This window comes from Podarcis pityusensis (genome assembly GCF_964106645.2).
Source record: "Podarcis pityusensis genome assembly, chromosome: Z".
In the NCBI taxonomy this organism is placed as follows: domain Eukaryota; kingdom Metazoa; phylum Chordata; class Lepidosauria; order Squamata; family Lacertidae; genus Podarcis; species Podarcis pityusensis.
This window is the reverse complement of record NC_138044.1, coordinates 25,900,828-25,918,077: the sequence shown is the minus strand read 5'-3', so window position 1 is coordinate 25,918,077 and position 17,250 is coordinate 25,900,828. Positions and strand designations below refer to the sequence as shown.

The 17,250-nt window shown below is 43.6% G+C and overlaps 1 protein-coding gene across 3 annotated transcripts in view; it reads right to left on the bottom strand.

Moving 5' to 3' along the window:
- The window catches only part of COL4A6 (collagen type IV alpha 6 chain), a 172,640-nt gene that overhangs the window by 31,557 nt on the left and 123,833 nt on the right, over positions 1-17,250 (bottom strand). For 2 of the 3 annotated variants that reach the window (XM_080990522.1, XM_080990521.1), the window contains exons 15-29: positions 16,466-16,525; positions 13,877-13,921; positions 13,142-13,195; positions 12,266-12,335; positions 10,665-10,775; positions 9,316-9,465; positions 8,382-8,486; positions 6,799-6,956; positions 6,492-6,671; positions 5,128-5,311; positions 3,693-3,746; positions 2,058-2,129; positions 1,599-1,706; positions 899-1,120; positions 133-294 (exon numbers count right to left, since the gene is read on the bottom strand). In XM_080990522.1, the coding sequence (XP_080846648.1) occupies positions 133-294; positions 899-1,120; positions 1,599-1,706; positions 2,058-2,129; positions 3,693-3,746; positions 5,128-5,311; positions 6,492-6,671; positions 6,799-6,956; positions 8,382-8,486; positions 9,316-9,465; positions 10,665-10,775; positions 12,266-12,335; positions 13,142-13,195; positions 13,877-13,921; positions 16,466-16,525 (1,735 nt within the window). The remainder of the gene's footprint in view (positions 1-132; positions 295-898; positions 1,121-1,598; positions 1,707-2,057; positions 2,130-3,692; positions 3,747-5,127; positions 5,312-6,491; positions 6,672-6,798; positions 6,957-8,381; positions 8,487-9,315; positions 9,466-10,664; positions 10,776-12,265; positions 12,336-13,141; positions 13,196-13,876; positions 13,922-16,465; positions 16,526-17,250) is intronic. The other variant, XM_080990523.1, reaches the window with a different exon arrangement.

Sequence of the window (17,250 nt, the reverse complement as noted above, 5' to 3'; positions counted from 1 at the left end):
GCTGAGAGCAGACCCACTGGAATTCATGGGCAAGACTAACTTAGGCCGACTCTGTGTAGAAGATAGTCAGATGCAACCCAATTTTTGTCCATGAAGGTAGCACCTGTTATTCCCATTTGATACACAACCTACCTCGTGATCCTGGGAAGCCGACTGCTCCCATTGGACCTGGCTTTCCTTTAATGCCAAAAGGGCCGCCAGGTCCTGGAGGTCCTCGTGGTCCATCAATGCCCAGAAGGCCTGGTTCCCCACGTCCGCCTTTCGCACCTGACAGACCTGGCCTCCCATCTGCACCTGAAAAGAGAGAAGTGGTTGGCCCCTTGAAACGGCTGTTTCAGATCCATGGGTTGAGATGTGAAAAGCATGTTGCAAAATTCAAGGAAATGCAGTATGACACCTACATTCAAAGGACAATAAATATGGCAGACAGGCATGGCTTGGCTAAATGGAGAACCCTGGCAAGCCTAGTATGGCTATGGGCCAGAGGTTCTCCACCGCTGTACGGTGGACCCTCCGGATACAAACTTAATTCGTTCCAGGGGTCCGTGCGCAACTCAAAAAATCCACAACAAGAGGCGCCGTTTCTACGCACCCGTGCGGCATGATAGAGCACTTTTGCGCATGTGCGTGCACCAAAACTGGGAAGTATACACTTCTGGGTTTGCCATGTTCGCAACCCGAAAATTACATTACCCGAAGGTAATGCAACCCGAGGTACCACTGTATTAGAAAAACCAGAAAGTGCCAGACCCCAAATTTTCATCTTATTTTACTTGGGGTTCCCAGGCAGATCTCCTATCCAGGCACTGAGCAGAACTAGACCTGCTTACCTTAGGCATCATGGCTGCATCATGGGCTCTCTCAGACCAGCAGCAACTCTAGCAGCAGCAGAACTAACCTTTCGGACCTGGAAGGCCAGGTTCCCCGAGGATGCCTTTATCTCCTGCCAATCCTGGCAGACCAGGTTGCCCTGGAACTCCGCTTTCAGCACCAAACACTTCACCAGGCGGCCCCCTTGACCCTGGCAAACCAGGGGAGCCTGGATTTCCAGGCAATCCATTCGTCCCGTCAGGTCCTGGGGATCCTTGTGGCCCTGGCTCTCCACGAATGCCAGAGAAGCCTCAAATAAAAACAAGAGCAAAGGTGTAATGTCTTTTATGTTACAGCCTGAATAAGAATTAAAATAAGAAAAAAATAATTGAAGATTAAAATGAGAATAATGCAAAACTATCTCTGCAGTCAGTCAGTGGAAACTGCCCCAAAACAGGACTGACACATGACTGATAGACCCACAACTTCCGTTTTGGCCCTGTGCTATGAATCAGAAATTCCTGTGGTCAATTCTTGCCTCTATCGTGAACTTGCAAGATGGCTTTAGGCAATCTGGCTGTAGTTTAACTTGCAAGAGTGTGAGGCAATTAAAACAGACCCACCTTACAGGGCTGTTGTGAAAATTGTAAAATGAAAGGGGGGTAAGGAATATGAGGTAGTATGAGCACTTAAAGTAGCCTTCCCTAAACCTGGTGCCCCACCTATTTTGGACTACCACTCCCATCAGGCCCACTTATTTCAAGTCAGATTCCAATCTTGGCTCTTACCTGGTGGTCCTGAAGGCCCTACTAACCCTGGTGATCCTAGCGGCCCTTTAAAGCCATTTAATCCTGGCTGCCCTGGAATGCCTGGCAGACCTTTTCTGCCCTTGGAGCCTGAAGATGGGTGAGGAACAAAATCAGTTAGGCACACACACAAAAAAGTTCTCACAAAAAATCGCCAGCATTCCCCCTAACAGACACATTTTGCATATGATTTTCCTTCATAAAAAGCTTTTTGCATGCTATTTTCCACTAATATATGCATGTTCCTACACACTTTGTCCTAATATACACATTTCCTTTTTTTTTAAAAAAAGCATGATTTGGCTGGAGAACTGCTTCACAACATTTAGAGAAGTGTGCATTTTGAAGGATGGTTGCATTTCATTTTTCACATTGTTGAAGGAAAAATGAACCAGAGAGGTACACAGCAGGACAGGGCAAGGAGTGTATAATATTTCATACCTGGAGATCCTGGGGGTCCTGGAGGCCCAGGTGGACCAAATGCTCCAGGAATCAGACAGGGCAACGTTATACCTAAAGGGGGGAAAATGTGTGTCAAAAAGTTACTTGGTCAATAATGATTGAACAGGTCCATGAATCCTCTTGATTAAAGAGCGCTCAAGAGTAACATTTCCAAACCTACCAGAGAATAATGTTTTCTAACTTTATTTTAAATCCTGTTTTGACTTTTGCTCATACTTAAGGCTTACAGTAGAAGGGTGGGGAGGATATGTGTTCAAAAGAGAATGGCCCAGTCCTGGGATGGCGGAACCATTATACCCTCCAAGTGATGCCGGACTCCAAGTCCCATAATCTTAGAGTACGGCCACATTTGGAGATCCACAGATCCGCCACTCCTGGCCCCATGTGATGGACCAAATGATCCTAGGCCTTGCCCCCACATTCTCTTTATTACACTGGTTAATTGTCTGGTTAATTCCACGTGGAAACACCCTCTGTTTCACAGAAATACAAATGCTCCTGCAAAGTGTTTTAGGATTTTCAGTATCTGAGAAACGAATCTGCCTTGCACAACAGCTACAACAGGGCTTGTTTAAAATGTGCGGTCTGGATCTTCCCCACAAAATGCCTCAAGGCAGCCAGTGTCTGGGATATAGGATGCTGTCTCTAGAGCAGCGAAGGAGAAGAAGAAGAAGAAGAAGAAGAAGAAGAAGAAGAAGAAGAAGAAGAAGAAGACTGAGATAAAGGGCAAATTCAAGTAAACATTCTTGATCAGGAAAAACAACCACAAGGTCCCCCTCAATCTCCATTGAAATAATAATAATAAAATGTGTGAGTTATGCCGAGGTACACAGGAACCCATGAAGCTATTGTGACCATTTGTTTATCTAGCCGAACGCTGCTCATTCTACAATGTGATTGCAGACAGGGGGTATTGCAGATTGAACCTTGGACCTTCAACATCTACATGCAGTGCTTTCTTTTTTTTTAAGGTGCCAGTACTCACCATGAAGTTGTTGCAGTAACTGCCACACTTTAACATTTTTTTGGGCGGGGGATAGTACCAGTACTGTTTACCCCTGAGTACCCCCAGAAAAAAGCACTGAAACTATGTATTCTATCATGGAGATATGGCTCTTCCCTCAAAGTACAGAAACATAAGGAGTTGTCTTATACAGTGTCTGGCTATTGTTCCATGCTGCTTAGTACTTTGTACACTGACTGGCAGCAGTTCTCCAAAATTTTAGACAGGGGGCATTCACAGCTCTCCCTACAGATGCCAACGTGCTCACAAAGCATGTGCTCTAGCTGCATCAAGCTGTAGTCCTTCCCCAAAGAGAAATAGAAATATATATCAACTTGTTCCATTGCCAATGTGAGGAACACATGCAATAAGCAAAGACGTGGAAACACTTAAGACACAAGGAAGCAGAGGGTTAGCGTGGGAACACGTGATTTGGGGGCAGGGGAAAAGCACATGAAAGCAAGCTCTCCATTGGCTGTATCCCCATCAGCCTGCTGCAAGTGTGTCCCTGCCCCCCTCCCAAAATATTGTGCAACATGCTTCTCTGTGTGCCTCAGTGGAAAGGAAGAAAATTCTCCCATCACAAGTCTCATGACTGGCCTCACTCTCACCTCCCTGAGCGTCTAAGACTTCATTACCAACCTCCTCACCGCAGCAGCAATCACCTATACCGGTTAAGCAAAGGAGGAGAGGTTAAAAACAAAGGCAGGAGAAAAATAAAAACATAAAGCCAAAAGAATAACCAGCAAGTCGAAGAGTCATTTCCTTTGAACCATATATTCACAGGTACTGCAAACAGGCCACAAAGGCAGTTGATCAAGTCGAGAGGAAATTAATAAAGCTTCAGACCCTTGTGATTATAGGAAGTAATATTTTTAGAGTGATGTGTGTGGTTTGGGCAGAGAAATATACGAAAGCCTGTTTTGCTTGACACAGGTTTTTTTTAAAAAACCTGCAAGATGAAATGTATTTCTCCATAAACAAAATGTTAAAATAGGCACAAGCTAGAAATTGTATTAAAAACAAAACAAAAGCAGCAGAGGAAAAGGAAGGAACACATTGCCATTGTTAAAATTGTTCTGAAAAGCTGGCATTGGAACCTAGGAATAGGGAGGATCTTTTCGTTTTACTTTCCAAAGTGATTCAAACAAGAAAATAGAAACCGCTCCTCAACAGCAGGAACATTTACAAAGCTGTTTTGGCTCACTTAGGCTTGGAATCAGGGTTCAGCATCCTTTTGGAAAAGACCAAAGTCCTGGCACCTACAAGGGCCCATTGGTACTAATCACTGACCCACAGCTGCCAAGGGAGAGCAGTAGTGGCCTCTGACACTTGCCCTCTTTCTACAGGCCATGGTGAGGAGGCGTGTGACACTGCCCTCTGTGCTATGCTCCCTACCACACTCTTTTGCCCTGCCATTGTTTGCAAAGCAGTTTGCACACACACACACACACACACACACACACACACAACTAACTTCTACTCATCTGATTTTTCTTTTTGTCATTTCTCTATAAAGTAACATTCTTGTCCATTTAACAAATGCCATTTGCTCCCTATTTCTTTCTTATTTGGGCTTACAGCACGTGTGAAGAACTTTAGGCCCTTCAGATGTTGCTGAACTACATCTCCCATCAGTCTTAGCAATGATGGCCAATGGCCAGGTATGATGGGAGTTGTAATCTGGCAACACCTGAAGGGCAAAAGGCTCCCCACCTGCTTTACAGCTATCTTTTCCAGGTGTGCAAAGGAGATCCTTGCCGAAATAGCATCTGTGAATATACTTTTTAAATACTTTTTTTATATCCTATGATCGTTTACATTATTTAGAAGACATAACAATGAATCTTCTATCAACCCTATCCCAAGTATCTCATTTGCAATCAAGGTCACTATCCTCAAATAACTTCTAGCCTTCCATCATTTCCACCATATATGTACAAAATCTGCTTGTAAGGTGAGAAGTTAGAAATTTGGTTGGCATTCAGCAATAAATGTCACATGGGCTTTGTTTACTGTTTCAAAGAGTAACCCCAAATAACTTACCTGGAGCACCTGGGGGACCAGGTTGCCCTGGATATCCGTCAAGTCCTGGGTCACCTGGAGGCCCAGGAATTCCAGCTGGGCCTGGGAAACCAACTCCAGGAAGACCACTCTCTCCACGCCGACCCTTCAAACCAGGTAACCCTGAAAAACCTTTGTCTCCTGGAAAGCCCAATCCACCATCACCCTAAACACAAACAAAAAAAGAAATTTTAAAAAATCTCCAAGTAAGAGAAGATTGGATTTCTTGACTGGAAAAAATCCAAGTTTACTGCAGCTCATAATTTAAATACAAGATGAAAACTTGTTGTTTAGTCGTTTAGTCGTGTCCGACTCTTCGTGACCCCATGGACCAGAGCACGCCAGGCACTCCTGTCTTCCACTGCCGCAACCCCTCAAATTGTTATCTGGCTTGGTTTTTAATCTGAACTAGAGAATAATTCCTCTCCTTCCTTACAACCAACCAATCCCCACACTCTCATCCTCCTTGTGGTCTTATGGATCTCTGATGTTTGCAGTAGCTCTTGGGAAAACTTTGCTTCCCAGGTCTACTTATACCTCACATGATGCTTTGCCAGAGAGAGGAGTGAGAAACCCCCACTTCCCCATGTTCTTCTGTTGCCAGGAGCAGCCAGGTGGGTGGGTGGGTGGGAAGGAGGGAAGGAAGGAAGAAGGGAGCATGCAAAATCACTGTTAAAAGGGTGGAAATTTCTTAAAGGTGGGCACTGTGGTAGGGATTGGTCTCTGTCACAACTTTAGTGGGGTGTATAATGGATTCCAGATTAATTCAAATTAACTCATATTCAGCAAAACCATTTTCCAATTATTTTGGCTAGTTTGGTTTATTCCAAGCAATATTATCCACATCTGTGAGAGCTCATCCATCACCCATGAAGATGATCGCATTATCCTGTAGGATACTTTAGAAGGAATGCTGGCTTTCTGAATATTACATTGACGTTCCTCCATGGTTGCTTGGACTAAGAGAATGACTCAGACCAAGGAATTTTCCTTTTCCACAACTCATTAAGACCAACAAATAGATGAACTGTGGTCAAAATTACAGCCCACAACTGTTCAGCATTTGATCACCATATTGTCTATCCAATTGCTTCGGTAGTTCCCCTTGCAAAAACCAGAAATGTGGGCTTTTTAGAGACTTTCCTCCATGCAACACTCCCCCACCAAGCCACTTCAGATATTTTCCCCAGGTCTGTTGATTCTGCCAACCTCGAAAAGCCTTCTTGTCAGGGACTTCACCCCTTCTGTATTCTGTACGGTGCATGGCATGTTGTTGACATCACAAACACAGCCTGTTGTAACAATAATGGGCTCTAATGCCCAGGCAGATGGAAAAAAACACTTACTGGAGGGCCTGGTCGACCTGGCAAACCAGGTATGCCATCCCTACCAGGAACTCCAGATTCGCCTGAAGGCCCTCTGGGGCCTACATTCCCTGGATCTCCCTTGGTGCCCCTGCCTGAGGACAGATATGGTTCTCCTTTCTCTCCTTTGATGCCTGGAAGACCAGGCTGACCAAAGAAACCCTGGGATGCAAACAAATGAAAAAATAGTTAGCAAGCAAAGAGATAGACAGATGCTTCTTCTTAGGAAACTGTAACAAAGGACTGGGTGGGAAGCATGGACAATGTTTAGGGATGAACATTTACTTACCTGTTGACCAGGTGGCCCTGGTGCACCATCTCCTGGATCTCCCAAAGGTCCTTTTGGGCCTGGTTCACCAGGTCTTCCAGGCTGACCAGGGGCACCTGGCTCCCCTTTCAAGCCTGCTCGTGTGATCCCTCCATCACAAGCACAATCTCCAGCTTCACCTGGGAAACAATGGTTCAGTTCTGTAACCACAGTTTAGAACTCAAACCATGACTAGAGCCTCTCAACATCCACCAAACAAACCACGATTTATAGAGCTACTTGTCTGCTTTTGTCTTCACATCTGTTCAACACACCAATTCCTAAGTGAAAATCCTTCTTGGATGGAGTGTGAATACCATAACTTTATATCAATTCAGACATCACTTCAAACCATGATTAGCACAAACCTGGGTATGCAAGCTGACTTCAAACCATATCTTCTGATTCTACTTTGCTGGCTGATTAATAAACTGTGGTTAGCAGAGAACAAACCAAACAATGGTTATGTTTTGCTAGCCATGGTTTGGCATGATGGTAGAATTAAGACAATATTTGCTCAATAGGGCTTATTTCCACTTCCCCATGATTCTCATTTCCTGATGCATATGAAGCCCCACCTCTTTCACCTTAATTGGCATTTAAGCTTTCTGACATAGACCCTGCTTTGCACTTTTAAGGGTCCCTGTCTAATTCCTCCCATTGTTGGAGTTTTGCCTAGCAAGGCTGGGAAAAGCTGTTGACAGTGATAAAAACTTCTCCACGCAAAGCGCCACATCTCTTTTCTGGAGATGCATTTAAAGGGACAATATAATGCAATCATTTGGACTCTCCAAAGATCCAGAAGTTTGCAGAAGTTATAAAGCACACACAAACATGTTGTTTCAAATCCAGTGATATTCTGTCATACCACTGGTCCATCTAGCCTTCCCCAATATAGTGCCCTCCAAAAGTTGTTGGATTTCAGCTCTCATCAGCCCTAGCCAACATGATCAGTGGCCAGGGATGATGGGAGCTCTAGTCTAGCAAATATATGGAGGGTCACAGCTTCCCCATATCTGGGCCTCTATCCAACATAGTGATAAGTTAAAGCTATTTAGCAATATACTTGTCCAACTGATTAAATGTTTTCCACTAGTGGGACATGTTGTGCAAGAGAATTCCATGTTGTTAGTAACTTTGTTGCACCATAGATTGCAGAAGATGTTGTACAAAGCTTCCGCTAGCACAGCTGTTGCTCTTAAGTCCTCTGCTGTGCAACACTAAAACTCACCCACCTGCTAGTGCAAGACCCCTTGTACTACCAGACAGAGAATGGATACAGCCCATGGTCTACAATGACCAGCAGCAGCTCTTCAGGGTTTCAGACACAAGTGTTTCCAGGCCCTTCCTGGAGATGCCAAGGATTAAACCTGGGGCATTTGTATATAAAGCTCACATTCTACCAAAAAGCTATGCCTCTTCCTCCAAATTTCCTAAATGCATTGTTTCTCTTCATCCCACCCCACCTGCAGTCACCATGTTCCATGAACAAAAGGATCATGCGATGTGCAATTCTTGGTGAGATCTGGGTGAAAATGCACAAGGGCCATGGAAAATCTGCTCACCTTTGTAGCCTTTTGCCCCGAACAGTCCTGGTGGCCCTCTCTGTCCTGGGGTTCCTGTCTCCCCGGGTTCTCCAGCAAGGATCGCTCCCGGAGTAAATATGGGAACTGAAGATTTGGAATAAAACAATTCAGAACAAGCTTACTTGAAAGACTGCCTGTCCCTGCATAGACCTGTAAGATCACTTGGGATAATCTGTAGAAATTTAACTGATCAAACTGTACCCTTCGCCATATCACAGGGCAGTGACTACCAAAAGAGTATTTTTGAACACTGCCCCTGCACTATGAGATACCCTTCCACCTCCCAAACTTGAAGCATCATCCACCAGTTGCTTCAGATGTCCTGTTAATATTTATATTTTTGCCTGGGCTTTCCTTGACCCACAGGGCTAGAAGATGTGATTAGGAAATTACTGTTTCTTGAGACCGTTGTCTCAAGAATTTCTGGTATGTTTGTTTTTATACAGCTTCGGTTTTTAAAAACATATTAAGCAGTTTAGAAATACTTTTAAACAAACAAACAAACATAAAAACACCGTGAATTTGTGGGGTGGAAGAATGTGGAAAACCACAAGGCCATGAACGACAGAATATGCAACATTTCACCAGCACTGTGGGATTTTCACTTTTTTCTTCACAGCATGGGGAGGAGTGGGAGGACATTTATGTTGAATATGATTTCATTTCATTTATATTTATCTGATACCTTTCTCCCAAGGAGTTCAATACAATGTACTTGGTTCTACCCCTCACCCATTTTATGCTCACAGAAACACTGTGAGGTAGGTTAGGCTAAGAGACCGTGGCTGGCCCAAGGTTACCCAGTGAGCTTCACAGCTGAGTGGGGACTAGGACCCTGGACTCCCAGGTCCTAGTCCAACTCTGTAGCCACTACACCATGCAGTACAAAAACTGAGCACCGTAATGTACTTACATGATGGTCCAGGTAACCCAGGAGGACCTGGCAAACCTGGATCTCCATCTCTGCCTGGTGGACCAGGCAACCCAATTGTTTCTCTGCCTGGGTCTCCTACGTCTCCTTTTGGTCCCAGATCACCTGGGATTCCCATACGACCTGGGGAACCTAAGACAGACAAGATTTGTTTCACATTTCCAGTCATTAACAATTTATAAAATTATCTGCTTATTAATATCTATCTTTATTCTTTTAATTGCTGCCAAAAAAAAAAAAAAAAGGAGGAGCAAGAAACTTCCCTCTATTGCACTGGGAGGGCATTCCCCCGTAGGTCAGTATTTTGTAACTGATGAAATGTTAATGGGAGGAGTTAACAGTGGAAGAAGAGGAACATAAGATGAAAGAAGGGAGCTATACCATCCTTTGTACAGAGTCCAGATCACTGCAATCACCTGCAGAAGCCCTCTTGACTACCCCCCCCCCCCAGTTATCACAAATTCGTTTTGTTTCCATGTAAACGAAGTTTTTCAGCATGGGAGCAGGTGTGCCACAGAACACTTGAAATCAGACAGGCCGCTTCAATTTTAATATTTTGCCGCATGCCAAAATCATTTCCTGTTTCATGAAGTGTTTTAGAGACTTCATTTGAGTCAGTGTTGATCACTGGTTCCACATCTTATTAGGTTTCATTGTACAACCCCAATAAATCTTTTTTTTAAAAAAAAATGAGTTGTAGTTTATAAATACTCATTAAAAAGATTGTTGCTGTTGTTTATTCCAGTTGTCAGTCACTTTATACAAGAAGAAAATGTCTCAAAGCTGCTTAACAGCAAAATGAAACGCAAACAGATAAAACCACCTGAAAGTCAAATATGAAACAACGCATAACGCAAATCTCTTTAAATGCTCGTCTATGATTGTGAGCAGTTAAACTATACAGAACAAAGAAGTGAACATGAATTTGTCTAATCTTCTTCCAACGTCATCCAGGTTGGTGGCTATCGCTGCCTCCTGTGGGACTGAGTTCCATAGTTTAACTATGTGCTGAATGAAGAAGTCATTTCTTTTATCTGTTCTCAATCTTCCATTATTCAGCTTCATTGTATGTCCACGATTTCTGGTGTTGAGAGGGAGGAAACTTTTCTTTCTCCACACCAAGCATAATTTTATAAACTTCTATCACATCCCCTCTTTCTCGCCTTCCTTCTAAACTAAAAAGTCCCAAACTCTGCAAACTTTATTCACAGGGGAGCCACTCTGTTCCCTTGAGCTACCATGCAGATTGTTCAGTTAAAAGAAGAGAAAGCAAAGAGTCCAGATACCACTGGAATTCTGCACCTTAAGGCAAGGATCCTCAACTGGATTACCTGGAGTAAGTGCAGGAAACCCTGCTTGACCAGGAAGGCCTGGTGAACCATCGAACCCTTGGTCACCTCTAGCGCCGGGGGTTCCGCGTGTCCCAGGCTCTCCAGGAGGTCCTGGCATTAAACAAAAGGAACAGGAAAAGGCTTCAGACCGATCTTGCATTCATCTCACCAAAATCACCATGTTCACTCATCGTGGCCAAGACCACAACACTAAGTGATGTTGTTGCCTTTTAAATCTTTTTTAAAAAAATGCTTTTTATTAAGTTTTCATTTTAAATACACCAACAAACCAAAAACATCAAGTCTTTTTACATGTATCCTACTTTATGCTCTGTAGAGCCATTGACTTCCCTCCTTCCCTTCCGCAGGTTTTCTTATTCCAATCTTTAATTCACAGTTTCATTAATAAAAGACTAAACCATGACATAAGATTTATTTCGTCCTGCTAACATCTTCAAATTTCTACACCTCTCACTTATATAAACCATAAATTTACTCCATTCTTTTTGGTACTTTGCCTTTTAAATCAACTTTCTTTTCCTTAAAAAAAATGCATGCAAACAATTCCCAATTTCCCATTCTCCCCCTCTGAGCAAGCAGAATATAATTTTTTTGATGATCATAAATAATAAATGCTGGCACCATCCCTATCTAACATTTCTCTATATATTGACTTCACTCACAATGAGTGAGGAAGTCTGAAGGGGGGCGGGGAATCTTCACTCATTTGAAGTTAGGATGGATGGAGCTAAAGACACCAGCACATCTGATCACAGATTGCATCTTTAGGTCACATTTAGCCCTTGGAAACTCCATGGTGGGGCTCAATAATAAAAGTTTTTATTTCTGACAGCCACATTTCCCAAGTCTTTGACTCGAGGCTTTCATGTGAGCACTGTGCTGCTTCCCTTTTTGATTCCCTTTGAGCTGTTGTTTATCTGTTTGCTTTGTAACACAAAACCTCCCAATAAAAACTAATTAAAAAAATGTTCTGAAGACACATGAGTGGGCTTTATAATGTGCAAACTGTTTAACTGCTGTATAAAATGAACTGTAACATGTGATCTAGCCTCATCAGAGGACCATTGATGAAAAGTTGTATGTCTGTGTCAGTGGCTGTGTACCCCATCTTTTGGGGTGCCCTGCTTTTTACTTTTTGAAACCTGGCAACCCTATGTTTAGTTAAAATTGTGCTATGCTTTGCCCTGCCTGGCAGCTAGCTAGCCTGCCTTCCACAAGGAGGGAGATACTAGAGCTGGCACACTGAGCAGGCCTTGCCCGGAAAGGAAAGTACAGAGTTCAAAAGCTTTTCCCGTGCCAGGTCCACTTGGGGCTATCCAGCAGGAAAATAGCAATTAAACACTCAGCCTTGCTTCTTGGGCAAGGCCTGCTCAGCGTGCCAGCTCTGGGACTGGTAGGGATGGTCTCATGAGATCTCACGGGACAATCTGACTTCCCACAAGTTCTCACAACAGCATCCCCACCTTGCCTGCACATAGTTGAAATCTCACATAGTTGAAAGTTCTCAAGTTAGATGGGTGCAAGATGCAGGGGTATCATATATCAAAACCTTTGCAAGAGAGTGAAGAAGAAAAACGCACCCGAGACCACGGCACCTTCTCCATCAACAGTAACTGTTGGACCTGGTGGACCAACATCCCCAAAGTCGCCCTGAAAATGAATCGAAATATATATGTATACATGAAATGTGTGTATGCGTGCATGTCATACATGCAACATGATTACAGTTGCCAATAGCAGAATTACAAATACAATTCTTTGAAATGGATTCTGTTTCTTCTTGCAATGGCTGTTCTGGCATTTGAGATTTGTTTTGTGAGCTGGATTGTAAATCAACACAGACCTATGCAAGTTAGACCTGACAACAAAAAGTTACAGCACTGAGTGCTCCTATTCAATGTTACAGCCAGCTAGTGGCACCCCTTTTCAGGATACTCCATTCCATCCCACTGTCCCCAGTTTCTGGAGCCACTCAACCCTTATTTCACTGTGTTTCTATCCTGGAAGGTGGGTTGAAAACTTTTTTTGTGGGGGTATTTCTCAAAACCTGGTCCCTCCTCCATGCCCCAATGCTGATAACTTCCCCTCCCCTAGGGCATGGATGGTGCCATTTTAGCTACATATAGATTGACAGAGAACTGCATTTGTTGTTATAAGTATACAGTAAGCATGCAACTTACACAGGGTTCACATTCCGGGATCATGCCTAAAGCCAAAATCTCATACAGTCAAAAATACAGTCAATGGTAGGTGGGACTACCAAAATCCTTTTTCCCAGATGCCCACCTGCTTTCCTTAAAAAAAAAAGAAAAAAGCTAAGCATATAAAGCTGAATGTGCACAAGTTAAATGTGCACAAGTTGCAGGCTTACTGTATTGGATGCTCAAATGCTTTTGTTTGCTCCATATATCTTAAACATCAGCACTTGTGGTTCTTGTTTCCTTTCAGGAAATTACCTTTCCTCCTGGTGATCCATCCCGTCCAGGAAATCCTGGTTCACCTGATAAACCCTGCACAAAAATTATTTATTATTATTTATTATTATTACTGAAAACGGTGATCATTTCTACCCACTTCTATGGCTGCATGCAGAACAGCAGCTTGTAGCTCTTAGCTTATGCACAAGAACAACACAGTACTGAAGAGGAGGATACAGGGGGCAGAAAAAAGAAGTCCCCTTTATTGCCACTATTAATATACTAGGTGCTTGGATTGTAAGCAGCTTTGAGAAACAACATTCACATTGGAAAGAAATACATTCATTATGTATTTATTTGGAAATTTATTGCTTGCTTTCTAACTATTATTCTCAGAGTGGCTTACTATTTTTGTAATTAAAAGTGCAAATACAACAGTAACATTGCAAAAGGACATTACAACAATCACAGGTTGACACAATGAGCTGACCATAAAGACAACATAGAATCATAGGATTGGGGAGTGGGGTGTTCCTTGAGGTTTTCTAGTTGAACTCATACTTGAAGCAGGAAATCCAGACCAAATCATTCCCAACAGCCAAAAAACTGCCTGCAAAGGAAGGTCTTCATTGCCTGCTTAAAGGCACAAAGTCCTGGGATGTGCTGCACAGAACTTGGAAGCTGATTCCACAGCTTTGGGGCCACCACCAAAAAGGACCATTTTGCCAGTGGCTGCCAGTACGGCACATGGTGGGATTTGAAGTCACTACCTACCGGTCTCCCTAGGCCTCCATCAAATCCCTTCAATCCCATATCTCCCTAAAAAGAAAGAAGGCAAAAGTTAGTATTGAATATTTCTGCAGGCCTCAAGAGACTGCCTGACTCTAGTTTGACTTTTACTATTAAATGGAGATCCCACTATCCAAATGCTCATTATACAAAAAAATCACTTATCCAAACATGAAGACTTTGTATCCAAACCTCACTATGCATACCGCAGATGCAGATATCCAAACAGCCAGATCTGTGTGCAGTACTATAAACAAATAAGCAGCCTTAAATAAGCCTTCCTTTTTTCTTTCTTTCTTTCCTTTTTTGTTGGTCCATGTGGCAGCCATTTTGCCGGAAATCATGGTGGGAGTGAGGAGGAAGGGGAAGAGATCAAACAATAAGAGAGCATTTTTTTCCTTCCTTGTTTGCCTTTTGTAAGTGTTCAGAGGGTTTTCCTGGGCTTTCTCGTCATTTTGAGATCAAAATTCAGCAGTCGGGAACACATTAGAAATTTCCCCATAGGGATTAATGGAAATTGTTGACTCGTTACGTGAACACTCACCTAGCAAGCCATTTCCTGAAAATGCACTGTGTTCAGTTAGCGTGACCTGCATGTATTCACACCAGTGGCTAGCTACATAAAGTTCCTGTGCCACACTCAAGTTTAGGTGGTGTTTTTGGTATTTGCCGGCAGGACATGACTCTTGGTGGCCAAAGGAGAATTACCCCCCTCCCCCACTTGCTGTCCTACAAAATAATGAATTGAAACTGTTCAAGACTTACAAAACCACTCACAGAACTGTAGAAATTATGGTATTGATTACATTTCGACTATGTCTAGGTTAACACATGGACCATGAAGAAAGAACAGCTTCCTTGGGTAGGGTTGGGGAAGGAATAATCCACAACTAGGTTTGAATCCTAAGAAAAGCTAACTGAGAGAGGAGATTCCCATCAATTCCTCCCTCCTGGCTTCTTCAAGAAGGGCCCCTGACCTCCTGATGAGGTTTTTCAGGGGTCAGAAGTAGCTGCAGGGGGGAAGGAAACTGTCCTTCCTTGAACTTCCTAAAGTTAACTTTTCTTAGGATCCAAGCCAAAGGCTTTATTTAGGGAGCGTAAGGGAGCATGTTTGTATTGTTTCGGAATTTATTTATTTTAACTCTTAAGGAAAATACACACATGGAGTGAGTTGCTGCTGGCGTTATAAGTCAGGTCAACTGGACATTTTATTCTTTATCTAAGTGGAATTGTTGGGCTCCCCGCAGCAACCACTGGGGCTCTGTAGAGCAATGGCGCCACCCCTGAATCTGAAGCCCAGACACCCACAGCAGCAGTACCTGAAAGTTTGCGGTTGCAGGGGGTTGGGCAGGCAGATTGGGCCTGATCCCTGGGCCACCTTCAAACAAGGCCCAATGGTGGCAAGCACAGATTGTGAGGCCAGCTCAGGATGCAGTGGACTGCATGCCAACTCATCTCCCTCCACCCCAGGGGAGAGCGTTCCATCAGGCTCCACTGGCAAGGACACCACTAGCTGGCTTCCCATCTGCCCTTGTGATCAGCAGCAGTTGAGAGGCCCTCTTAATCAGAAGAGAACAAAAGGATACCACTGTTTAGGGCTGGGCGATACCTGGTTTTCAACATCGTGGTATATCACCAGCTACACAATGCAATATACTGCTATATCACGATGTCTGAAATAAGGATAGAGCTATGTAGAGCCATTGGCTGGCTTCATGGTTTCCTCTACATTGTGATATTTTCATAGTGTGCACACACGTACACACACACACATATATATCATGATTCACAATACATTGCCAGGTCAAAAATTATGAAACCGATATCACAATATGGACTTCAAACTGGTTTTAGACAATATATTGATATACCACCCAGCCCTACCACTGCTCAGTCTGAATCCCTTGCAGCCTGGCATTAAGTGGAGCTCAGGTTGCAGCCTAAAATGCTTAAAAACATATGAAATCAAGTAAGTATTAAAGTATACGTCTAACCAAGCAATAAAAGACATGACTAATGGTGAACGCACTGCAAACTAACCCTAAGCACCAGGCCTGGCATGAACACCTAGCGCAGTAGAAGCATTTAGGAACACAGATGCACAGGAAGCTGCCTCAGAGCCAAACCATTGGCCCATTAGACCAACACTGCCAACACTGACTGGCAGCAGCTCTCTAAGGTTTCAGGCTGCTGTCACTCCCAGCACTATGTGCAGATGCCAGGGGTGGAACCTTTTGCAAAGCATGTGAACTACCATTTATTCATGGCCCTTTCCATAGCTTTGTCAAGGGCTCACACACTCTGGCATGCTCCTCCTTCCCACTTGGTCTCCAAGATGGCACTGCTGCTGCTAAACTCCCAATCTCACTTGTGGGAAGGATTATCCAGCTGTTATAGTACTGCTGCCAAGGCAGGCCACAAGTTGGCAGCTGGGACAACAGTGCTGCTAGGGGGTGGGGGGGTGAAAGCAGGAGTTATGTGGAACCAAAGATAGCCTAGTCAGGACCCCACTCTTCCACCCCCACAAAGATACCTTCCATAACAGCAAAGGATGGATTTTGTGAAATTACTTACCCTTGGCCCTGGCAAACCAGGTACACCCTTTTCTCCCTTTTCTCCGAAAAACCTAATGCCCTGAAAGGGGGAGAAATAGCCAAAGATGCTTGGATTAATCCACACCTCAGCATGCAAACCAAAAACACAATGCAAGCCCAAGATATAGAAAGCAAATGATCTCCATATGAGAAACAATGGGGCACAGGTATTCTCATTGAAGTTACAGATAGAAACAATTTGGTTTCATATCTGTAGTTCAAATCTGTAGTTCATACCTGTAGGTACCCTGATTTGCAGGCAGAGATTAAACCAGTTTCCCTATTTAGATATAACTGGAAACTGTGTTTGAACAAACTCAAAAGTCAATATCACAATTCTGTACATTGAAGGGGGCTTGAGTAATGCTCAGCATATGTGTGAACCTTACACAGTTCACCTCATATTAGGTAAAGAGCCTCACAGAATATCAGCCAGCTACAGCACTGGCTTCTCCCTCCTAACCTGAATGGGGGCTTCATGTAGCTTAGCAAACAGGCTTGGGATTTCTTCATGCCCAAATACAAAAAAATGGAAAACCAAAAGGTAACAATAAGGCACTTTGGGGAGGGAAGGGAAGAGGAGTCGACCACCAAAAGCAAACACAAAAATATGTATCACAGGACCCTAAGAGTAGAACTCCATCCCACTCCATGTAATTGGCTTGGGTTGGCGTATAGTCTCTGCTGGTGGAGAGGAGGGCTTTACAGTGATGGAGGTCCCAGCTTTACTCAGTTGGGAAGCTGGCAAAGAGATAAACAGAAAAA